This window comes from Polypterus senegalus, chromosome 16 (genome assembly GCF_016835505.1).
Source record: "Polypterus senegalus isolate Bchr_013 chromosome 16, ASM1683550v1, whole genome shotgun sequence".
Taxonomy (NCBI): Eukaryota; Metazoa; Chordata; class Cladistia; order Polypteriformes; family Polypteridae; genus Polypterus; species Polypterus senegalus.
The window spans coordinates 57,887,931-57,914,261 of record NC_053169.1 but is presented as its reverse complement, the minus strand read 5'-3'; the positions used below and the strand labels follow the sequence as shown (position 1 = coordinate 57,914,261).

The 26,331-nt window shown below is 35.2% G+C and overlaps 1 protein-coding gene across 1 annotated transcript in view; it reads right to left on the bottom strand.

Annotated features, from left to right (window-relative positions):
* Positions 1-26,331, bottom strand: part of usp34 (ubiquitin specific peptidase 34) — a 480,412-nt gene that overhangs the window by 34,151 nt on the left and 419,930 nt on the right. The window contains exons 64-71 of the mRNA XM_039738342.1: positions 24,812-24,856; positions 19,238-19,342; positions 18,948-19,095; positions 12,764-13,398; positions 12,214-12,371; positions 8,809-8,887; positions 1,011-1,137; positions 764-871 (exon numbers count right to left, since the gene is read on the bottom strand). Coding sequence (XP_039594276.1) covers positions 764-871; positions 1,011-1,137; positions 8,809-8,887; positions 12,214-12,371; positions 12,764-13,398; positions 18,948-19,095; positions 19,238-19,342; positions 24,812-24,856 — 1,405 coding nt within the window. The remainder of the gene's footprint in view (positions 1-763; positions 872-1,010; positions 1,138-8,808; positions 8,888-12,213; positions 12,372-12,763; positions 13,399-18,947; positions 19,096-19,237; positions 19,343-24,811; positions 24,857-26,331) is intronic.

Genomic DNA, 26,331 nt, shown 5'->3' with positions numbered 1-26,331 from the left:
GCATTAGAAACATAGTTAAGTTATACATAAATACATGACTTGCAAAACTATTTTATTTACACAGAAAATTATATTTCAGAAAATAGCTGGATAAGGCAAAAACAAATTGTCCTTATTTCATATGCAACAACGTCATCATTATAATTTGAATGCAATTAATGTACTTTGAAATAAAACAACTTAATAAACATGTTTATAGAAATGCAATGGATCTTAAATATCTACACATCCTTACTGAAATTTCAGGGTTTGGAAATGTAAATACTGAAATCCAGGTATTCTGCATTCAGCCGTTTTTTTATTTTATTAAGATAATTGCAAACAACATTATTTAGTTAAAAACAAAGTTTATTATTTTAAAGTAAACATACTGTAATTATAAAGAACTACAATGCCTTTATTTCAAAATTTGATCAGATCAGGCAAATAAAACAGTTATCATGGTGTCCACTGGCCTGTGGCAACCTTAAAGGATCTGCAAGAATGAATGGTAATAACTAGCCACCCTCCACACATTACATATATGTTGCATATTCTCTACAAGTCTTAACTGGGGGTAAGGTGGAAAAGCAGAAATCACACACACGCAAAAAAAATCCATGTTTGTAAACAAAATATTAGAAATATACATTAGAATACAATATTTGTACACTATTTTTATTTTAATTATATACAATATTATTATTTTAAATACAATACAATTAAGAAATGTATACACAAAAGCTCAATGGGAAATAACCAATTAAATAGAATAAATACTTACCTATGCAAGCATTTCTTAATTCAGGGGGACTATATGAATTAAGAAGTGTCAGTAACTTGTGTGCAAATTCTATTCTTTCCTGCCACTGAATTAGGGCTTGTTTAACATCTAAAAATAGGGGAAAAAAATCGATAATATTTGTATTTAATTTTATGTATTTAAGAAAACATAGTTATTACTTTAGGCGAAATGACAATCAAATGATTTTAATCACATAAAGCTTAGCATTCACCATAAAATCACTCACCTTTTCTCTGCAGGTAGGGACGTGTAGCTTTCAGAACAGACAGAAAGATTGATAGAAGTTCTACTAGGTCTCCTGTTACATGGCAAGCAGTTGCCTCATGGTACATCATATGCAATGTGTTGAATGACTGTTCAAAACCGAAGGAAAAATGAGTAAAACAAATAAAACTAGAATTGAACAATTTTAACTTTTATGAAGGTATTATTCTGGTATTGCTGCTGCATTTATATATAACAATCGTGTGTTTTACTAAACATAATTACAAGAGTAAAAAAGAAGGATTTCCTTCTTCTATCATTTGTGATAGTATACTGGAAAAACTTTCAGTTTTGATTAGGTTAAATCATGGGAAAACTTCATTTCTGACAAAAACATATGCTATGGTGTTACATTAATAAAGGTGGTGATTAACTATGTAAACCTTTCCCTCTAGATAATCCTAAAGTTAAAAATGGAATGTTATTACATTGAACTCTGGGAACCTATTATCATTATCATTAGATCCATACAGTATTATTAAATAAGATTATCTGTAAAATAGCAGCTTAAACCTTTGACTTTATAAATCACATTTCAATGAATGAATCACAAACCAATCAAATATGTAATTAACACACTTTTTCATACATTTACTTTTCATATTAATCTCAACCCCAGGCCACCATCAAAAGAAAGTTAACAGAAGCCTTTTTCTATTCTAAATAAACTGTTACAGCTATATATATATATATATATATATATATATATATATATATATATATATATATATATATATATATATATATATATATATATATATATATATATATACATATATATATACATATACACATATATATATACATATATACATATATATATACATATATAATATATATATATATATATATATATATATATATATATACATATATATATATATATATATACACATATATATACATATATACACATATATATATATATATATACATATATATACATAATATATATATATATATATATACATATATATATATATATATATATATACATATATACATATATATATATATATATATATATATATACATATACATATATACATATATATATATACATATATATATATATATATATACATATATATATATATATATATATATATATATATATATACATATATATATATATATATATATATATATATATATATATATATATATATATATATATATATATATATATATATATATATATATATATATATATATATATATATAAATACCAGCTTCAAGAGCGGAGAAGTAGTGTGTTAAAGAAGTAATGAAAAGAAAAGGAAACATTTTAAAATAACGTAACATGATTGTCAATGTAATTGTTTTGTCACTGTTATTAGTGTTGCTGTCATATATATATATATATATAGCAAAATACCTGCAAAATACCGAGCGGTGAAGTACTGCATTAAAATTTTTATTAAGAAGAAAATTAAACCTTTTTAAACTGAGGAAAATATGCCAATAATTATTTGTTAAGGATCTCTTTGTATACCATGTTGTCAGTTCGGCCCTCCGGATGTAACATGACCAAGCTGTGCGCTGAGCTTACTCTTGAGCATGCAACTTACAGTTGGCCATGTGAACAGTAATCTTGTCTCAAATCTCACAGCTTGGATTGCTGCTGTCATAATCGGTTTGAGTTTCATGGTTTGTTTCAATTACGACAGTATTTGCAGGACTTGTGTTGAAGTGACATTCGCATCTGTCAAGCGTTGTAAGCACACAACCGTTTCATCGATAAAATCACATCCAGCTTTTGAGAGTTTAAACATTCATAAACATCAAAGTGTCCACTACTGAAATCGTCACCTGTGAATCTAAGATGTTTAAGAGGCATTGGCGGTTGTCGAAAGGTGTAAAATATTTGGCCATTTCGGTACACTTGAAAGCGACAACTGAACAATTCAGCGGCAGCCATCAACTCACATGCAGAACCATAGGTGAAGGGCTTAAGCATTTCACTCTTATAGTGCTCCTGTGTAGTATAATTATCTCCTGTACCGTCATCAGTCCACACCTTGAACCTGTCCCAGTCATTCAATACATAAGACAGAATGTTCCTCCGGATATCAAGAGTGAGCCTGATATGGCGTGCAATATGTAACAAAGAGAATGGAAAAGGTAGGTGGTATCTCTGGGCATGGAAACCACTCGGTAAGTGACAGTTCTTTGATCGATAGTGATCATCTCGATAGACATGGTAATGGGGGTTGGAATGATAAAGGAAATGGGTACCTGAGCAATGTAAAGTAAGTGTAAAATACCTACAATAACTATAATTGTAATAAACAAACAATAAAACAGCGAGAAGCCGTGGATTAAACAAAAGGCTGTAGTTATCAGTAGGGAGACGTGAATCCCGTGGCGAAGCAAGGAAGGGAATGTAGAGACCGGAGCGACGGACGGTCTTATATAGGCAGGCAGCCAACAACGTGGGAGGCGTTGGGATGGGGGACCCAACGCCACCTCACACGGTGACCGAGGTGCAGGCTATGGACATATATATGTACGTAAGTAGGATTCAGTTAGCGTTGGGAACCCGTGTACCAAATTTCTTGAAGATGGGCCCATAAGTAACAAAGACTGTTGAAAAGTTCAATATGGCGGCCGACAGTGGCATCATACCACCGAAATAAGTACGTGCATTGGTTTTGGTTAGTGCAGGGAAACCACCTACCAAATTTCGAGAAGATGGGGCCAAAAATAAGAAAGTTCAACATGGCGGACATTGTTGACCGTTATGACCATTACGCGTAGAATTTCGAAATGAAACCTGCTTAACTTTTGTAAGTAAGCTGTAAGGAATGAGCCTGCCAAATTTCAGCCTTCTACCTATACGGGAAGTTGGAGAATTAGTGATGTTGGAAAGTTCAATATGGCGGCTGACAGTGGCGTCATACCACCGAAATAAGTACATACATTGGTTTGGTTAGCTCAGGAAGCCACCTACCAAATTTCGTGAAGATGGGGCCATAAATAAGAAAGTTCAACATGGCGGACGTTGTTGATCGTTATCAACCGTTATGACCGTTACGTGTAGAATTTCGAAATGAAACCTGCTTAACTTTTGTAAGTAAGCTGTAAGGAATAAGCCTGCCAAATTTCAGCCTTCTACCTACACGGGAAGTTGGAGAATTAGTGATGAGTCAGTGAGTGAGTGAGGGCTTTGTCTTTTATTATTATAGATATATACACACACACACATATATATATATATATATATATATATATATATATATATATATATATATATATATATATATATATATATATACACACACACATATATATATATATATATATATATATATATATATATATATATATATATATATATATACACACACACACACATTAGATATATATAACGGTCAAAGTAAAAAGTATATGAACCCTTAGGAATTATCTATGTTCATGTCTAATTCCCATATAAAACATGGTCGTATCTTCATGTCACTCACAATAATGAACAAACACAGTCTCCTATAACTAAAGACACACAGATTTTCAGAGAGTTTTTGAACAAATTGAGCAAATCATTCAAAATGTGAAAATGAAGGTTGGAAAAAGTAAGTGAACCCTAAGCTAATGACTTTTTAAGAAGCTCACTGCAGTGAGAATTTAACACACCTGGAGTCCATTTAATGAAACAAGTTCAGAGGTGTAGCCTAGAATTACTCTGATTGATAAAAAACACTATTAAGTTTGAGTTTGAGCTTTTGACATGAAGCATATCCAGATGGGAATCATGCCTTGCACGAAAGAGCTGTCTGAAGAACTACGATCAAGAATTGTTAATCTACATAAGGCCGGAAAGGGTTACAAAGTCATCTCAAAGATTTTAGATATTCATCAGTCTACTGTTAGACAAGCTGTCTATGAAGTTTGCGAAACAGCACTTGGATACTCCACAACGGTACTGGGAAAAAGCTTTGTGGAGTGATGAAACCAACATTGAACTATTTGTGATAAACAAGCAGAACTTCATTTTGCGTAAAAAGGACACTGCAAATCGACATCAAAACATCATCCCTACAGTAAAGTATGGTGGAGGGAACATCATAATTTGCTACATCAGGGCCTGGACAGCTTGTCATCATTGAGGGGAAAATGAATTCACAAGTTTATCAATGTAGAGAAAAGCCAAGCAAAATGACACCTTTTATTGGCTAACTAAAAAGATAACAATATGCAAGCTTTCGAGGCAACTCAGGCCCCTTCTTCAGGCAAGATAGCTAACATGGTACAACACCCTAGTACTACAAGTTTAGCAACAAATTCTCCAGGATAATGTGAGGGTGTCTGTACATCAACTTAAGCTCAGAAGAGGCTGGGTGATGCAACAGGACAATGACCCCAAACATCGCAGCAAATCCACAGCAGCATGGCTCCAGAAGAACAAACTCTGCCTTTTGGCGATTCTTCATGTCGTCAGTCCGCACACTTCTCGACTTCTCAAAAGTTAGTGTTTGTATAAGTATTTAAACCTCTATGCTTTGGAAGCTCCTGGTTTAGACAAATTAATCATAAACTACACAAAGTTAATAGTCAATTTACCATAATTAAACATAATTTGGTACTACATGCTAGTAGTCCTTTATATCTCCCTGGATATAAAAAGCACCCTTTGTAAGGGCCATAGTCCTTGTCGGACAATCATTACAAAAATTAAAACAAAGGAACATTCTGCTGGTGTGTCAGTGCTCTTTGGCTTAAACTGGAGTGTAGGTGCATGGGTCTACAATTTCAAGAGCTCTCCATAAAAAAGGCCTCAACAGAAGGGTATCAAGAAAGAAGCCATGGTCGACAATAAAAGCACATAGGGGACTGCTACAAAGCATAAGAAAGACCCAGTTAAGATGTGTGAGAAGGCATGTGTGGCATAAAACTAAGGGCTGGGATATACTTGATGCTATGTAACACATACGCTTGCGGACACTGCTGCTACGCAAGCAGTGTACTGACTATACTTGTGTGCAAACTTTGTGTAAATCTGGAGGATTCCACCAGGTGGCAGTGTGAGATGCTGTTGTGAAGGTGTTAAAAAAAAGAAAAGAAAAAAAAAGAAAAACAAAAAAAGATGGCAACAGACCTTTTAATGAGTTATCTTGCAACAGCTGAATCCCCACTTCTTTTCTATGACATTTTCTGCTTAGCACAGACATATCTCCACATCCACTTTCAAAGAGCAATTTGATGCCAACTGTTCTGACAGACATGTTTGTCACTAGAGAGATGTTGATAGTAAACAACGATGCTGCCGTTGTGTACCAAACCTTGAACACAAACACCACCCGAATCTTTGCTGGTACTGCAACTCACGTACGCGCCATGTTAATTTCTGATGACGTGCTCACAGGATGCAACAAAAGGGCAACTGGGAATGTATGGCATCCATGATGCTTGTGCGTGAGCATTCTGAGTGCCAAGTATAACCTGGCCCTAACACTACTGATGCTTCAAGAAACACCACACCTACAATGAAATATGGTGGTGGCAACATCATGTTATGGGGATGTTATTCATGTGCTGGGGCAGAGAATCTTGTCAGAGTTAAAGGGACAATAAATGGACACAAACACTGCAAAATACTAAAGAAGAATTGGTTCCAGTCTGGTATGAACCTACAGCTCAGGAGAAGATTAATCTTTCAACATCATAATGTCCCTAAGCATAAAGCCAAAGCGACACTGGAATGGCTCAAAAACAGAAAGGTGAATGTTTTGGAATGACCAAGTCAAAGCCCTTATCCTGATGTTCAGAGGCACCATCCCACCAGCGTAGAGGATTTCTATAAATTTTGCCAAGAAGAATGGGGAAGAATCACTCTTGGACAATGTGCAAAACTGGAAAATACTTAACCCAAAAGAATTAAGGCTGTTATTGCAGCAAAAGGGTTTTCGACAAAGTATTCATTTATAGGGCTTGAATACTTACACAATCACTAACTTTTGAGTTTTTCTTCAGTTAAACTAGGGGCTTTCGCTTGCCCACCCACTTATTAACCCCCATACCACCCACCTGGCCTACGCTATGCGGCAGCCACTTTGTGTCCCTGCCACTTGCATTTTTTTTTAAACCTCCTCTTTGCAGCTGCTCGCGCAGTACATTTCTTTTTATATCACCTATTTCCATATACAGTATTCAATCTCTTTTCATTTTTACCTTTTCATCAATATCGCATTGAATTTTGATTCCGCGTTTGGAATTACATCGTGACAACGCAATGTATTACTGCCCGTGAGTGAATATCGTTTCTTTCTCTCTACAAGAAATGTATCTAAACAATAGCATTCACACAAATGAGTAATGATTGAACCATGTACGTGCTTGAAATTTTCTCTTGCGGGATTTCACTTTCACCAAACAACAAATCTTTTAAAACTCGCGGATATGCCTCTTCATTGGGAAGAAACACTATTTTTTTTCCCCTGATGGCAACACGAATTAGATGATCTACAAGTCTCCGACTTAAAGTTTAAATCCGAACAATACATATTCGATCTCTTCTCACTGTTTCGTTGTTTCATCGGGAAATAATTTCCTTTGTTTGCGCTAATGCGATCTTTACTCTGCTTTTTTTTGAGACTTTCGAACCTGCTCTGCATGTGTACTGAGCCAGCGTTTTTGAATTCTTTACGACGTTCTACTTGGTCATCTACTCTTTGTTTTATTTCCTGCCCCGGGCATGGTTAAATCTCAACACAATGACTCATCTCACAGGATGTGAAAGTGTCTCACTGAGAAAATCACTTCTCGTCTCCTTCCAACCTTCTAAGATTTTTTTTTCATAAAAGATATTTACAGAAAACGGTTTATTTTGACTTTGGAAATTATTGCTACAGCAAAAGAGTTCACAGTAAAAATACTGAATGGATAAAATTGTTTACAAATCTTTTGTGATGCAGAAAATTATGATGCCTTTCAGGGGGATTGAATACTTCTACATGCCACTGTATGTATTTGTTGAGCTAAAAACTGTATTAACCTCTTATCTGTGTTAATAATGAGAATGGCACAGTTCCAAGAATAAGTTGCTCCTTGTAAGTCTTCCCTTGTAGTTAAAAACTGAAATTCAATTTGCAATTTTTTTGTAGCACTCAATGTTAGGTGTTCACATATATCAGTAATTAAGTGTGCTGGCATCCTAGTTTGCAATTTATTTTTGTGTGAAACATACTAAATTGTATCCAAAATATTGTAATAGTGGTTTTTCACATATAAAGTCAATTTATACAGAATAAACATAAAATGTTCATCAGCTAATATTAATGGGATGAATTGCCAACAGCAAGTTAAATTAGTAGTGCATAAAATTTTGACTTCCAAAATAAGAGAGGCATGGTCATAAATAAAAATGGTTATTATATTTTTTGCTAAACATGAATGACAGGGCAGTAAGATATGATCAATAAAAAATAGTCAATTTGTGATTAACTGTGACGAATTGGTGAAAAAAGTAACATTGTCTCAAATTTAGTTAAAGAATGCATTCCTGATTCAGCCTAGGTTGTAACCTTTAATAAAATGTAAACTTATCAAGAAGAATTTAGATGTTGTACTTATACAGTTGCTGACATCCTGCCTAAAGTGGGGTTTAATGTAAAATTAAAACCTGTCATTACAATTTTATGAGAACCTATACTGAGAATTAAAAAGAGAACATTGTCTATGAATTCATACATGAAAATGATGCCTAAAAACAAATTCAAATTATACTTCACACTTGAAAAGGTTAATAATTTAAAAATGGCTACCTCTGTCATGAGAATGAGTCCTCTGTTGAAAACTACTAGCAATCGATCCTCATCCGTTTCTAACAGGATTCGAAAAGCACTGCAACATGAAATTAAATTTTTCTAAACAAACAGTAGAACAAAAAATACTGAATTGAAAAGCACTTCTATTTTCAATATTCCTCTTTTACGATGAAATAAACACCAATTGCTAGAACAAACCTAAAGGAATTTTATTGAAATAGCAGTTTTTCTAAAACAAACCATATGGGAACAGAATTCTTGTAAGATATTGTCTGACAGTAAGATGCAAATACTGCAACTTCTATAAACCTCACAGTATTTCAAACAAATTTTTCTGTTAGTTCTGTGCATTCAGAAAATTACGCTTATGTTTTTTTCACTTCTGTGAAGTATTACTTGGTAGCAACACCATGCATTATATGTCTATTACTATTCTACTGGTATTTTTAGCGCTCTATTACTACAAATCAAAAATAATTATATATTAGATTTATCAGCTATATACTCACTAGTCAATCTTAAACATAGTGTGGTCTGTTAATATTACTAAAAGAACACTAGCCAGTATAACATTGCACTTATTGTACATGGTGTAGATGTTGTATTGCAGCCATTTAATGTTCAATTTACTCCAATGCATCTGTATAATGTTAGCATATCACTGTGACATCCTTTTACTGATTCAATATCCTTGTGCTCTGGGGCTTAAAAATGTTTTGTAAAGATGAAAATAGGTGGATCAAAACTTATGTATAATAAACTGCTCTAAACAATTAAAGGAGTATAGCATCAAGTCAATGAAACTTCTGGGATATTGAGCTGGTCAGTTAAGTAGCAGAGGAAGTTGTTAATCAGTTCCAGCTGCTTTGGCATTAATGAAATTAACAACAGGTGCACTAGAGGAGCAACAATGAGATGGTCCCCAAAACAGGAATGGTTTAACAAGTGGAGGACACTGACATTTTTCCCTCCTCATCTTTTCTGACTGTTTTTTCACTTGTTTTGCATTGGGCTACGGTCAGTGTCACTACTGGTAGCATGAGGTGATACCTGGACTCTACAGAGGCTGCACAGGTAGTTCAACTTCTGGTGGCACAATAATACTGTATGTGGTACTGCCAGAAGGTTTGCTGCGTCTCCCAGCACAGTCTCATGGAGGAGATTCCAGGAGACAGGCAGTTTACTCCAGGAGAGCTGGACAGGGTCGTAGAAAGTCCTTAACCCATCAGCAAGACCAGTATCTGCTCCTTTGGACAAGGAAGAACAGTATGAGCACTGCCAGAGCGCTACAAAATGATCTCCAACAGGCCACTGGTGTGAATGTCTCTGACTAAACAATCAGAACCAGACTTAATGAGGGTGGCCTGAAGGCCCGATGTCCTCTAGTGCGCCCTGTGCTCACTGTCTGGCACTATAGAGCTTGATTGATTTTTGCCATAGAATATCAGAATTGACAGGTCCACCACTGGCACCCTGTGCTTTTCATAGATAAGAGCACATGTGACAGATGTGAAATGGTCTGGAGAAGCTGTGGAGAACGTTATGCTGCCTTTAACATCGTTCAGCATGACCGGTTTGGTGGTGGGTCAGTGATGGTCTGGAGGGACGCACAGACCTTTACAGGCTAGACCACGGTACCTTGACTGCCATTAGGTATCGGGATGAAATCCTTGGACCCATTGTCAGACCCTCTGCTGGTGCAGTTGGTCCTGGGTTCCTCCTGTTGCATGACAATGTCCGGCCTCATATGGTGAGAGTATGCAGGCAGTTCCTGGAGGATGAAGGAATTGATACCATTGACTGGCCCCCACGCTTGCCTGACCTAAATCCAATAGAACAGTTCTGGGACATTATGTTTCGGTCTATTCAACGTCCCCAGGTTGCACCTCAGACTGTCCAGGAGCTCAGTGATGCTCTGGTCCAGATCTGGGAGGAGACACCATGCGTCATCTCATTAGGAGCATGCCCCGACGTTGTCAGGCATGCATACAAACACATGGGGGCCATACAAACTACTGAGTACGATTTTGAGTTGCTGTGATGAAATTTCGGCAAAATTGACTAGACGGCCGCAACAGTTTTTCACTTTGATTTTCGGGGTGTCTTTGAATTCAGCCCTCTGTAGGTTGATAATTTTCATTTCCATCAAATGATGTGTTAGGAACGAAAGGATGCCACATTAATCAGTCCATATCAGTACAGATATCTAGCATGATTTTTTGCCCAGCTCAAGCCAAGGCTCCTTATCTGCATGTAGGGTGCCTGGAGTTGTATAGTGTAAATAATATATCATTATTTGGAATATACACATCCTATATACAGGTACATGGAACACACATGAAATATATGTATGCCAAATAACAATATACTGCATTATTTACCCTATACAACTCCAGGCACCTCATGCCCAGATAAACAGACTTGAACTGGGAGAACTTCAGCTGTGCTGGTTGAGGGACTGGATAGTAGACTGCATGCTGCTTGTGCTGATAAACACATTTGCAAAACAAAGACGCTGATGAAGAGTTGTGAAAGAATTTAAGGTGGCCTAGAATTAGGACTTTTTTCATGGGCTTCAGGGATTCTAGTGTTAAACAAAAGTGGTGAAGGAAAGGTGAGTACAATATTCTTGTAAGAGGGGTGAGGCACATGATGAGCAGCATTCATTTTCAGTTTGATGAGCGGTAGGTCATATTCAACCCTTCGTTGTTCATTCTGGCACCCACGTAACCAGCCTCTTCTCTAAATTTACTTTGGATATACAGTGTTGCATCCACACCACTGTATGGTTAAGTGTGTCATGGGGCTGTGCCCCTGTTTCTAATGTTATTTTTGCCACACGGCCCCATGTCAAGTGAAAACTAGGCTTAAGAAGAAGCTGATTATGCAACTTGCTACACATGTCTTCTTTAAACTTCACCACACTTTTGTCCTTCTGGTAGCGGACTTAATTTGCTTAAAGCAGCAACCCCATATCTCTATGTGATTCCTTCTGGCTATTTGGAAAAAAAAGGATGTACTACCTAAGAATAGCCCACTTACTACAGCATTCTCATCAACAAATATAAAAAAAAACTCAGCTTAAATAATTTTATCAAGATGGGGGTTACCCCTATGTATCCATCTATCAAATGCCCTTTCTTAGCAGATACCTATTGCCCTAGATGTATTATCCTGCCATATTTCAGGTTTTTAATTAAACAGGAAATTGTGTTTTTGTTGATGAGTAAGTCATTATTTGCATTTATAGTAAATTATTCATTTATAGATTATCACACATTATAGATTTAACTATATTAAGTCTACAGTAAATTTACATAATACAAGTATAGCTAATACAAATATATATGTTTCTGTAAAACAGATACAGTATCAACAAATCAAACAAACATACGCTTTTACCTGATCAGAGTAGTCCAGCAAGAACGGCCATCTAGGCAGCGAAGATAACAGCTAATAGTTGTTTTTTTAAACTGTTTGATATCTTCCAGTTCCTCCTCTCTCATGTCTGGTCTCTGTGCTACAAACAACTGCATCAGATTGAAAAGTTCCTCTACTGCCTGAAAAATGGCAAGACAAATCAACCTAATTCAATCTAATTCAAAGATGGCATAAATTACAAAATATGCGCATTGGATGGAATTTTCCATAATTTCTATAAACCATATTATGACAAAACAATGTACCGGGCCTTATAAATTACGAGAAGAAAAAAAAAAAATAGCTGAGTAGTCTGTAATTAAAAGAAATGTAAATAAGTAGTACAAAAGGATTCTTATTGTCTTGGGCTGTTAGTGAAACAGCATACAAGAAACTACATAAAAGATCTAAATTTATAACAATTATATATTGTCAAAAGACATTTAAATGTGAGTTCTGTCGTAACATATACAGAAGTGAAGAATTTAACGAAATGGAAATAATGTCTTCTCTGCAATTTCAGAATACCTACCCCAGGATATTGACTTGCATGTGGTGTTAGATTTTTGAAAGCCCATTGGATGTTTTGGTGGGAGGCAAGTTGTCTGGTAAAATTGGGAGACTGTTCGCAGCACATACGCAAGATGCCATAGTAGGCTGGCAGCATTCCACGGTTAAAAAGCACCACATCCTGGTCATCGTGATCAGCCAGGATATAATTAAAAGCAATGTTTTTAGTAACAACTGGGTTTTGCACAATTAACCGTACATTCTCTGGACAATCCACACACACATTATACCAGAAGGACAGCAATGCCTGTTTGTTGTGATTAGTAGCAATTGCAGGTTCAGAAAGTTTAGGCTGGAAAAGATTCCATAAGTCCATGAAGCAGCTTGAAAACATTAGTTTCTCTGTTTTAGAGATCAAACAGTACGTCATAAAACTGAAGTATTGCATAAGTTTGGTGGTACCATGAACAGCAGCATCGACATACAACTTTGCTCTTGATAACAGACCAAGTAGAACATTGTAAACTTGATGAAGAACCACAGTAGTGTCAGGACTCAGAGGAAGGTCACGAGTAGGGATGTGCAATGAGCGTGTGGACCTGAACATCTGACGGAAAGAGTTGCTAGGAATCAGAGATACCAGAAGATAAGCAGCAGCTGAAACAGTAAGAACAATATTGTATTAGAAAACACCATTAACGTAATTCTTGTGGTATCTTTTTCTCTATATGGCCCAAGTCGAACTTACAACAATATATTTGCTTTCTATACAAATCTATGTATAGCAGCTAAGGATGGCACAATATTGGAATTTTTGCATTTAATACTAATACCAGTGAAAATTTATGGTACTCAATACCTTTCGATACCACAGCAAAAACCTGAAATGCCATTTAATTCCTTTTTGTTAAAGTATCTCCATTTTTGAAGTGAACAATATTGTGCCTTTCTCCGTAATATAGTATGAAATATATACAGTAAATGCTAACAGTAACAACAGCTTTAAAATACTGGTATATCCATCAAGTACTTCACCAACTATCACTTTAATAAACTAGTATTGGCATTCAAAAATATCAAAGTATAATGCAATGCTTGAATTTTAATGTACTGTACTGGATGGTAGAGGTTGGGATCCTTACAAAGTAACAACAAATGGGGTTTATTATCATGGAGGATTTCAGCGTAGGGTTTATAAAGAATGATACGTCATTAACTACCTGATTTACATTAGCATGTGCACATTCTTAATTTATTCTCTGACATGTCTGCCTAGTACCAGAAAACTACTACTTAAAATCCATACTAAATATAAAAATTCACACATATAAATTCCAAGGTAATTCCAGATATTTCCATTTAAACCAACTCCTTAAAGCTGTTCTTGTAAAAACATGCATTTAAAGTGGTTTGTTAGGTAACCAAAAGGTTTGGGTTGCAATATTTGTTATTGTAAGATTTACATTTGAAAAATTAGCTGGTTAAAAATATTTAACTGATTAGTCAAATTAGATTTCAAATGTCAGAAACTCAAAGTCTTCATTTTCCAAATTTGTCCCTCCCACGTTTTAATTTTTTAAAGTATGTCTGATCTTTAAAGCTTCCTGGATGAAATCAAACCTGTCAATTTTATATTGCTCCTTTATTTCAGAACTCCTGTTACACTGGTTTTATTTGCTGGTTTCAAGGCTTCCTGCTTGAGTTATCGGACTATTATTTCTTATGCCTGTGTACAAATCCAGAATTTGAAAATTATTGAACTGTTGTTACCTGTACTCAATAAATGCGCAACTGTGAGGCAGCAAGCATTACATTCTTCAACATACCATTCAAATACATGATGTGTGTTTTCACTTACAGGTTATGCTAATTGACAATAGTTTACCTTAAAAAGCAAAGTGAATGACAAAGTGTTTGTGGATTTGTATTTAGCAATGAAGTATGCGGTTTTATTTGTCCCACTAGCTGTGTGTTTTGGCAATTGCATGTCTCTTTTAACACAGTACCTGTTGTGCGATTAGGGGTATTTGCCTTGTTCTTTAAAGCAATAAATTATTATTTTTTTTTTTGGTATCAACGCTTGGTGCTGCTCATGTAATCACCAGTGTAGACAATTCAAAGAGCCACTTTGTTTGAATTTTGCATCAATGTTTCTTGCTTTAACTTTGTTTGTGCTGCCAGTTTTCCCACATTCCACAGTCATACACTCTGGATATGTGTAAGTTGCACCCTGCTGCGACCGTGAACTGCTTAGAAAATGAACTTGGACTGATGGACATCTGTAGAAGTGCTCATTATAAATAGAAAATGAATGCAAAAGCATTGTTTATTTATCATGGCTGTGTAGGACACTATTTAAAAAGAGATTAATATTAATATGTTCTGTTTTAATTTCCTCTTACAAATGCGTGACGATACAAGTTAAATGATCACACCTCATTTGATCGGTGATGTTATTTCATTCTGAAAGCAAACACACATCTTTTTCTGAATTAATTCCATAATGAGATAAAAGTGGCAATAACGCAAGCCTATGTTTGTGTTTTGCTATTTCTTTTTTTTTAAAATAACATACAATACCTGCACCTATGTGCTGAAATTTTCATGCGCAAACACAAAACGTTTTTAGACATGACTTCTGCTGTTTTTCTTTTTGTCATGTGTTGATGCTGTATGATCATCACAGGAAGACATTTTTAAATGTGGTTTTTACACAGTTTATCACATGTATTATTGTGCTTTCTGGTGCAATTTGTCTTCTTGAAGTCATGCACAAGTGCCATAACAACTTTCTCAGTAGTACTGATACTGAAAAAAGCTAGTTTCTCAACTTTAGTACCAAAATATTGTTTTTGTGGCATCCCTAATAACAACAATTAGAAAGTAACACATAAAAAAAGATCTATATATCAAATGTGAAAGTATTTTTTTAGCTTTCCTTCATGGCCCTGTCAGTCATAGAATCACTGAGAAAATATAGCCTAACTTGAACAATAATACAAAATTAAACAGTAGTCAAGATAAACAGTTATATCAAAATGTGATAAATTAAAAGATTAGATCTTTAATGTACATGGCTACACCAATAATGAGACATTTTCTCATTGCCAGTAATAAAGACCCTGTTCATACATTCTGTACATCTCAAGAGTGAACCATTTTGCTGCTTTACTGGAGAATGTCTTATTAGTGAGCACTGCTCCGAAATAAAAATACTGATTGCATAGTTTTGAAATGGCCTAAGAGAGGTTTGACATCATCTGACTTTCATGAATACCACAAATACCTGTCTTACGTTTATAGCCAATTGAGAAAAAAAGACAACACCTGCGAAAACACATCCAGCCATTTTCAAACACACTTGACCTAATTATACACTTATACAAAGCTGGAGCCTATGCTGGCACCACTGAGAACAAGGAGGGATCCAACACTAGATGTCCATCACAAGATACACTTGCACACACAGCTGGACTCATTTACATCATAATGTCCTCAATTAATCTGATACTTTTTTAATATTAAAGGAACATCAGAGTTTCCCTGAGAAAAGAGAGAAAAAACTGCAAACATGGGGAGAATATGCAGTCTCTACAGAGCAGTAACCAGCCTGGGATCAAAGCCCAATTTTTCTGAGCAAATATAAAATACAAATGATACTGAAGGCACATTCTTCTACATTGAGAAACAGAGATCTGGGACATATTTGGTAAAAGCTTCAATGATGAAAACTATGCATAACATGGAACTTCCTGCCCTGAAAGTCAGAGGGAGAGAGACAACAGCAGCTAAAAGCAAATGTGGATGAAAGTACAACATCCTTCATTTTGATTTTCATGCATAAATACGGGATGCATGATGATACACCATCATCAGCTCAAAATCCACATCATTGGGTAAACATCCATATGGTGGTATACTAGTTAATATTAAATACATTGTTTTGATTTTTGCAAAATTATTTAACTTATATATAAAAGGTACTTAGCTTGTTTTAAGAAAATTACTTTAACTGAAAGCAAGACGCTATGAAGAGAAAGGCAAATAAGCAAGCATGAAATTATCTGAAATTCTAATAGGCTAGGGTTTCTTAGATAACTTTAGAACTACTGACTGAATTTCTAAGACCTAAGTTTCTAAGTTTCCTAATAACCAAATATGCCTGCCACTCCCTAGGATAGTCTAATCTATTTACTTAGCTGTGACTATTTTCATAGCGCAGTAATTTATGTGGACATTGCACTGCATATGCTACATTGTAACACACAAGTGTACAACCTTTAAGTACTCATCAAAATACCTCAGTTCAAAATAGAAAAGATCTGAAGAATCAGACATATTGTAATTCTGAAAGAGAAAAGAGCTAGTCCTATATTAATCAACAGGCTCTCTATCTAGATAGCTTGTGAAAGACTGCTTCAAATAAAAAACATAGCTCTTGAGACACAAAATGACAAATCCACCTGAAAATAAACTTTATGAATGCAGTGTTTGCAAATTATGACACAGCTGTCATTAAAACTCCTTTGAAATGAAATTAGAATTAGCTTTTGGTAAGCATTTTGAGTCCTATAAATTGCTCTTTTTTCATTTTTTTATCATTGTTGATTTGACAAGTGCAAATTGCTTACAGTTCACTACCACTAGTGTAAAACTGTGTAGAGCTTTCATGCAGTTGTAAGAGCCAATCTTAGAAAGTTAAAGTTTTGAGTTAAACTCATATTAATGTTTTCTTAATTTGAATAGAATATAAATTTCTTCCATAGTCATAGACAATGGTATAATCTTTTCCCCCTATACGTTAGTAAGTTCTTGTTATAACTAAGATACAGTGTGATAATTGAGTCAGTTGTTGTTTAGAACAGGTCCCAGTAGACAGGGACTTAAAAGACCCGTTTTCAGCTCAGAAATGGGACAGGCATACAGTTTTCTGACCGTCGCTTAAAAATGGTTCAGGAACGTTAAGTAAATAGTAACGATTTGAAATGTAAAAAGATTTAAGCTTTGAACAGAACTTTTCTTAACAATAATTTTTCCCTTTTGTTTGCTATTTTAATTTTCTTTTTTGTGTGAACTGCTAAAAATGAAGATATTTTGCCTATGGAATCATTTTGGCGTGTCAGGCTTTTGTTGAATCTCATTTTTAAGTCAGAGCTGCTGAACTTTGACAATTTTGGAAAACCAGAGCTACAGAAACAATGTTAAGGTGCATGAAGGAAACAAGCACATGTTGTTCTACTGGCAGTATCGCAAGAATAAAAAAAATGTGGAATAGAAATTGTGTTTACTCAAGGAAATCATAATTCACTCAAGCTAGAACAAACAAAATCACCATACTCTCTATTTTGTCTTTGGTCCTGCAGTATCTGGAGAGATATTATAGCCTTGTTTGATGCAGCATTTTCCCCATCAATACAGAAACATCAACTGATGAAAGTGCTCACTGAAGTGCTGTTTCTCTCCAATACAGTTCTAGGTATATGTAAAATTAACATCAAGGCAAACTGAATCTGTTATGGTGCAGAAATGTGACTGTAAACAGACACCTGACAAAGCTCACTCACTTTCTTTCAAATATAAATGAAGATAAACTAAAATTGTATGTGCTGTATTTGTCACGGAAATTAGATTTACTAATGTCGTTTTAAATTAAATTATGCTACTGTTTGATTTAAATTTTACTTTTTGCCTGTTTTGCTATTAATTGAACACAAATTTAGATACTACTATACCATGGCCTGGCATCCTTCAACCCAGACCAAGAAACTGTGTCAACAAAAAGGATTCACCTTTTACATTAATGCATTGTTAAATTCATGATGACTGTTTTTCTTTAACAATTCTATATCCACTGTGATGTAGGTGGAAGGAATAAAGCCAAGAAGCAGATCACTAAACATAAGGATGGAAGTATAGTGAATTATATCACCACTAAGCATGACACTTGGTCACAAAAAGTGTAATTTTAGAGTAACCACACAATGCCTGTTTTACTTGTTATTGCTGTTGTAGACAGCAACTGTACAACTGTATTACAAACATCACAATCTAAACTCTAAGAACCTATCAAACTTAGTAATACCAGTTAACCTGTAAATCAGACACACCTCTGAATGAAAATAAAACAAAATGTACTGTCTGGAATTAAACAGGGCCATTTCTTCTGCAACCATTAAATATTTCACCATAAACAGAAAATTACTTACAGGTTCGCACTCTAGGATAATTGTGAGCCAGTAAAAATCTTTCAACCCAGTTTTCCATGTTTTGCAGTACCCAGCTATGAGCTAGCTTGTTACGGGGAGTTTGAACAGCTAACCAATCCAAACATTGGGAAGGATTGTACTCAATAACCTGTTGTAAGAGATTAGTAGAATTAAAAAGCAAATATTTCCAATAAAAAAATGAGCATTTTTGAGAAAAGAGAAAACAAAAAACAGAACAATGTTTAAAAAAAAATAAATTACAAAAAAAAAAAAAAACAGAAAAGATTTACCTCCCAGATCCTCTGAAGAATGTAAGTTGCAAAAGAAGGCATTCCAGGGGGTCCTCCAGCAAACTCCATCAACATGGTGAGTAGCTTAAAAAATGGATTTGCAGCCTAAGAAATTATAAATAAATAAAGAGTTTTTACTGATATTCAAAAAAGAAAATGTTTTAATACTATTTACTCAGGTGTCATAATTAGCTGCAATACCAGATATTAGATAAGGTGTGGCAGCTTTTTACAAGGTCTGTCATGCTGTGCCGACAGCTTAAAAGATGCATGCTCCTCTATATTCTTTCAATGTTTTTGCACCCTTTTCACCAGCAGATAGCACCTGGGAGCCCAGGAACTTGACAAACTTGCGTCATTAAGTCATTTTGGAAGCATGTGCACAAAGCTATAACATGCTTTTCAAATGTAGAGTCAGACAGAGTCATACATGCCAAGTTTGACCAGTGTGAATGACTTGGGCATGGACAGCCGTAACCAATTTATACTGAACAAACAGTTGTTACTTTGACCTCTTTCTGTGCTTTGCGTGTATGTGTGTTCTGTTGCACTGCTTGTAATGCCTAATACACACGTGTTTTACCTCCTGGAAACGAATTTGCAAAATGTGTGTAAATATTTTTAATTTATATAATGCTATTTTTCCACAATCATTATATGAAATATATAAATTCCATTACATATTAAAATCCCTCAAGTGTTGCGGGTTTGCTGATATGCAGGACTGTATTGGTCTTTGGTCCCTGGGCTCCCATCCTTCTTATTTCTTTCTTCTTCCACATAACAAAATGCAACACTGAAACCGTTGCCATGGAAATGAAGCAAGCTGCAACCTTTGAACACAGAGTCTTCAAAATTTTTAAAGAAAATATAAATCGCACATTTATAATTAACAGTCTAAATTACTTAAATGAATACAACAATTTGCTTACAAAGTATCATACTGGGAATGCTTTATTGTTGTCCATTATAATAATAGTATAATGTCAACTATAAATCTTAGTATTCCAAATGTTTAAGAATCTTAGTATTTCTGATATAAACGCCTTTTGTTAAATACATTTGTGAATGAAAACAAAATTATCTGGTGAATGTTTCACTTAAATATATAGCTTGCTGATTGATTTGACCTTGCTACAAAATATTCAGTGATCATGAAGAGTACAAAACTGACTGCTAATAAAATAATACAAAAATCTTAGGCTAGTTATGAGTGTGTTCCCAATTTCTAGCAGTTTGGTGGAATTTCTTCATTTCTGCAAAAATGGTAAAGTGACAACACAGTTGAGTAGATACTACACTTTTCTGGTACCAGTAGGAGTGGATAAGGGCCAGTGGGATATCAGTGTGTGATTTGAAAGAAACTGAACCATTAACTGACTAAGCCCCACTAGTGCTCTAAGAAGCTGGGTTCAAATTGTGATCACTACTATGACTTGTTGTGGCGATACAAAGAGTTGTCTTTGCAAGTTTATAAAACTCTCCTCCAACATTCCTGACAACAACTAAAGCAAATTAAAACTGGGTGGGACTTCACTCCATCACGAGGCACAAGCACTTAAATATTATGTCATAATGTTGACTAGTAACATTATACAGCAGATTAAAAAAGCATCCTATAGAACACCTTTGGTTTATTATTATTATTATTATTATTTAATTAATTAAACGGTCTGCTCTGTGAAATATCCACCAGGCTTTTTCAGATTTAGCTCAGTGTGCCTACCTTTTGTTTCCAAATACAAAGACTTCTGTCCTAAGCCTTGCTATGTTAAAGGTTAAGACGTCAAGTCAGATACAGATGTGTGCTATATCAGTCTTTATATGTACTCATGTAATTAGTCAAGTATGTAATTATATTTTACTTGTCACATGTGTGAGCACTGGGGACAGCTTAAAGGCTTTGGTGGTGGTAATTTCCCATCCGAACACAGGATGGTACCGTTTGCTAAAACCTTTTTCTTCCCTCTGCAGACCATAAGATTGACAAGTTTACCACCACTGATGGCACTACTGGTGCCTTACCACCTGGACCCGCCTCCTTATCATTGAAAGTTATGCCATCTTAGAGTAATGACACTTTAGACTTGCGTCTGTGAAGACGTTTCTTATTGATTTGTACTTGTGTATAACCCACGTTTTGCTTGAATTATGCAAGGTTTTCCTATGGGTGTGTCAACACCATGATTTTCTATGATTTCTCTTACACTGTGTACTTGTTACAAACATTTCAGCCTGCATTCAATATACACAAATAAACTGAATTGAACTGAACTGAACTGGTAGCACAATCAAAAAACAAGTTTTTATTTCTGTAGCACACAAAAGATTTTCAACATAATAAATATATTACGAGTTATATATTTCTCTTAATAGGACTGAACTCATTTGACTCACCAATACACCTAGTCCCTGTTCTCATTCTATTTACAAAAAAGGCTTTTAACACTAAAATCCCCAAAGCCTACGAAAAAATTTGTAAAGCTAGGACACTTTAAAGTTCTTTGCCCCTCTTCATCATCGTCTTTGTTTTCCAAATGTGTCAATCAGCACAAACAGGAGGCAAGCCTGCTATTCCATCCCCCAGATGCTGCTAAAGTCGGACAGAAAATTCTCAAAGCTCAAGTCTATTTATCTGTGTGTGAGGTGTCTGGAACTGTATAGGGTAAATATATTGTTATTTTGAATACATAAATTTCATGTGTGTTCCACGTATAAAAAGATCTGGTTGAACACAACAAATACAGAAATGTTTTTCATGTTAGAGTAATAATTGATAAAATGTTGATGTGAAATGTATAATGTGTAATGACTTAAGTCTTAAGTCCAGATATCAAATAAATACAAAGGAAATAACAAAACAAGCATGTCACAAACAAAATGATTTATAACATTCATTAACTTTCTAGAACAGAACCATTAATGCCAATACAGTCAGTGTGTGCATGTGCTGGGGTACAAGTCTTTCCCAGAAACACCTGTAGACAGATGTGATTAGCTCTGCTAACTCATTTTTTCATGTACCAAATAATCTGCACATCAAGGGATGGAAATACATCCATTTTCTAAACCTGCCTATTTTAAACAGGGTTGAGAAAAAGCTGGAGCCCATCATCAGCAAAAGGCAGGAAAACCTTGACTGGGCATCAGTCCATGGAGGAGAAGGAAATCCTTTTCTGTACGCACAGAATCAAGGTTTGCAAAGCTGGCTGTATACTGAATATTTACTGAGGAAGAACTGCCCTTTAACCTTATTTGTGATTGTTTGCTGTGGGATTACTGAGTGTCAGCCGGGCCCCCCAGACAGATGTTACAACAAGTTTCAAATTACTGGTATTTTGTTCTTTATCATATTTACTATATCTCATAAATTACAATGGAAAGCAAAGAACATTTGTGTCTTCTGTTTGCTTATTTGATCTATTTTGTGGGGACGGGGTAAATGAACACATTAAAAAGTAAACTAAAACATAGCAGTCCATGATGGCTCTCACGTAAATCACAACTAAAATGAACTATGGGTTAGTCAAGTATGTCAAAGTTATGCTTAAACATGCCATTTTTTTCACCAAAAAGACATAATGAAGGCATGAAAACCAACCACTAACTGACACAGTTCCCTTGATCAACAGAGAAATACTGCATCTGATCAGAGGATAGCTAAGTATTAACCCTCCCAGTGGCTGTACTCCCCAAGAAGGCATGGCTGTTACACATAAAGCTGAAATTATTTTTATAGTTGACCCCTCACAGCTTCAGGAGTTTAATTCTAACCCCACACCTCACTACTGTCCTTATTGAGGGAGTTTCAAGATTCTCCCAGTGTTGCTGTGGCTTCCACTTCCACATCCCTGTTTTTAAAACGAATGACACATGGCCTAATGAAATGCGGGTTAAGTAAACTGGTTTTGCAGAACTGGCTCTGGTGTGTGTGTTATGTCACAATACAAACAGATCTAATTCACTACCACCCTCACTTGGATCCTGTTCTTCATAAACCACAACCTCTAATTAAAAAACAAAAACAATATAGTACTACTTTAAGGAAAAATAAATAGAAACAAGGTTAATGATTTTAAATAAAGCAGTGCGCTTAACATCTCAAAAATGTAATTACATGCAAGCTGCAGATTTGACTGTACAACTTTGGCAGTGTTTTGCTTATGTAATGTTGTGTTTCTCATGTCTCATAAAACAAATCAAAGTTACCATGATATAAAAAACAGGCACAAGGGTCACAAGTGCCAGATCTCTATGGTGGCAAGTAACCATTGAGTTAAACAGTTAAAGGAATCTTAGCTCTTATATCATTTAGCTTACATGAAGCATCTAAACATCTTAGCCATTTAAACATGAGCTAAATCATATAATTCAGGAAGAGCACAGTATAGTAACGAAATATAAACTAAAAGAGTGTAATCTGAAACATAATAATTGTGTCAACTGTAATGTAACACTTTGTAGGCCATTTACAAGATCTTGAGTTCAAGTCAAGCTGCAAGTTATTAAGAAGCTAGTCAAGTCATTTTTTAAATACTGACAAGCAAGTCACAGGTTAGATAAACTAAAAAGCATTTTCACACTCGTAGTCAAATCAGGGGTTTAGGTACTATGTTTTAATTCCCAGTTAGTGTGGTTGCTTTTCACACTGTAAACTTTAAAACAAATTAAACATATTAGAAAACATCCTTTGGGCATGCAGCACACTTCTTACTTTGTGCAGAAACATTTTATCCACAGGAAGAAAATACCATTATGGGTCTTTGTGCACCATACAGTAATTATTAAATGAAGACTACTTGAAAATCATGAGCTTCTAAATGTATGCGCTGGACACATTCCAAATAGCCAAGTGTACAACAGAAGACAAGTTCTGCTGAGTGCATATAGTGATGTGCTTCAGTTTCATTACAGTAGACTTATCATGTAATTTTCATTTAACTGTATGATACTGCGCTTCAATACAGGGTTCACTTGGTACTACACCAACCAATGATCTTCGATTTAATATACAACAAACTATGCACACAAAACTCGGTGGGGTGGTGGATGGGTGTTGTCTACTCTCCCCTCACCCTACAACCTGTTCCTCAATTTAATACACATCTAAAATTAATTGTACCAGTTGATTAGTAAGATTTGATTAGAAAATGTGGTCAGCCTACTCAGATGTCTAATTGGAATTTATCCTGTAATTAACACATATTTTGGTATTGTGGTAATATTTTCCAACAAAGTCCATTTAATGAATGGTAGGCAAATAATTTATTATTTAAGAGTGTTTTTGACTCTTGTTGTTTTCTAATAAGAGCATTAAGATTGAATATTCACCTTTAAAAAAAAAAATAAAGTGTATGCATAATTCATCTGTAGGATTATATGTGGAGCAGCAAAACTGATAAAAACTCTGTAAAGGAAGAATCAGATAACATCTAAATTACATGAACAAAACCAGGATCAGAAATAAGCACTTAAAGGTATATGGAAAAACAAAAGGTGATTTTGCATGTTTTAAAATCGCAAACAGTCTACGGAAAAGAATTTAGTGTAGCTTAAAAATTATATAATATTTACCTCAGGGGTCAGTTTTGCAATCGATGTAAACAGCATGGAGACAATCTAAGAAAGAAAATGCATTTAAATAATCATACTTAATATTTACAAGGCAATGCAAAAATATTAAAATATGCAAAACTACAAAGCAAAATTATTTTATACTGTTAAAATTGTAGTAGTTATTTGACTGAAGATAAATCAGTTTCATATCTGAATCAGAAGATCACCACTCACCAGGTCTTTAACTAAAATTTACTGATAAGATCTTGATTGCCAGAATAAGGATTGATGCATAATATGCTTTTTAAATTTTATAATATAGTATCTTTTAAAAAAATTGTTTAGTGAGATTTCAAATCACTTCCTTCAACTGACGGCAACAATTTTCTTGACTTTTATGTCTTTCACAATTTTAACTCCCTCTCTAACTTTATGCAAAATTCTAGAAAAAGCAGTTTTTGCAACAGTTAACTCCATTGGTTGGATAAAAACTGTACGCTCTATAAGTTTCATTCAAGTTTTATGCCAAATAACAATACTGAAACTGTTTTGGTTACAGTAGTTAATGACTTGCAAGGTAATGCTGATACCAGCAACATATCTGTTGATGTACTCATGAACCTGAGCAGAGCAATTCATACCATAGACCAAGGTGAACTCATTTCTCACCTGAGCCAATGAATGGGTTTCTCTGACAGTGTCTCAAACTAATTTCACTCTCATATGACTACAGGAGTCTTTTTATATTTTACTTGATATCAAGCATGAAAATATGCAAATGCCAAAAAATATGAATATGTGTACTCAAAAAAACCTGTTGTGCGTACATTTCTATGCAATTTACCTGATACACATTTCAATAGTTGAAGTTTCCAGCAAAGCATTGGGCGCTACGAAGAAACAACATACAGTTTGGGAGGCTTGGAGACCCATGAAGAATTGGGCACTGTTAAGCAACGAAACATAGTGTGACAGGAGTTCATGGTGATTACCCGGCTGGGATGCCAGCTGGATTGAAGGACCGGGGAGACGGTATCTACAGGACACTACCTTCCCCAGGACGCAAGAGGGTTGGAGTTTGGTATAGTCCTTTTAGGTGCTGTGGGTTCCACCAAGGGGAGCTGCAGAGCCCTACAGTGGACTTCCGCCACATATGGTAGTGATTCTAGGTAATGCTGATGAGCCACCTGGTGCACTACCAGGAGCTAAATAATATGAGCCATCTCGGTGAGCAAAAGTCAGGAGGAATTGGATGAATCTTGCTGGAAGAGGAGTGAAGGCAGAAAAAGAGTGAGAGAGAAGAAGAGAAGAAAAAGACTGTTACTTGTACTGTGGTGCACTGTACTGTGGTGTCTCTGCCTATCTGTGCCGGGTTGGGGCAAGTGTACGTGCCCAGTTGGTCCACAATAGTCAATGAGCTTTGTCCTCTGTGAAGCGAAATGATAGCACCAGCATTGCAGTTCAAAAGTGCTGAGTGGCACCATCAAAAGTGCTTAGAGGGTATAGCTATAATGTCTCTCCTATGCATTCTGGAGATT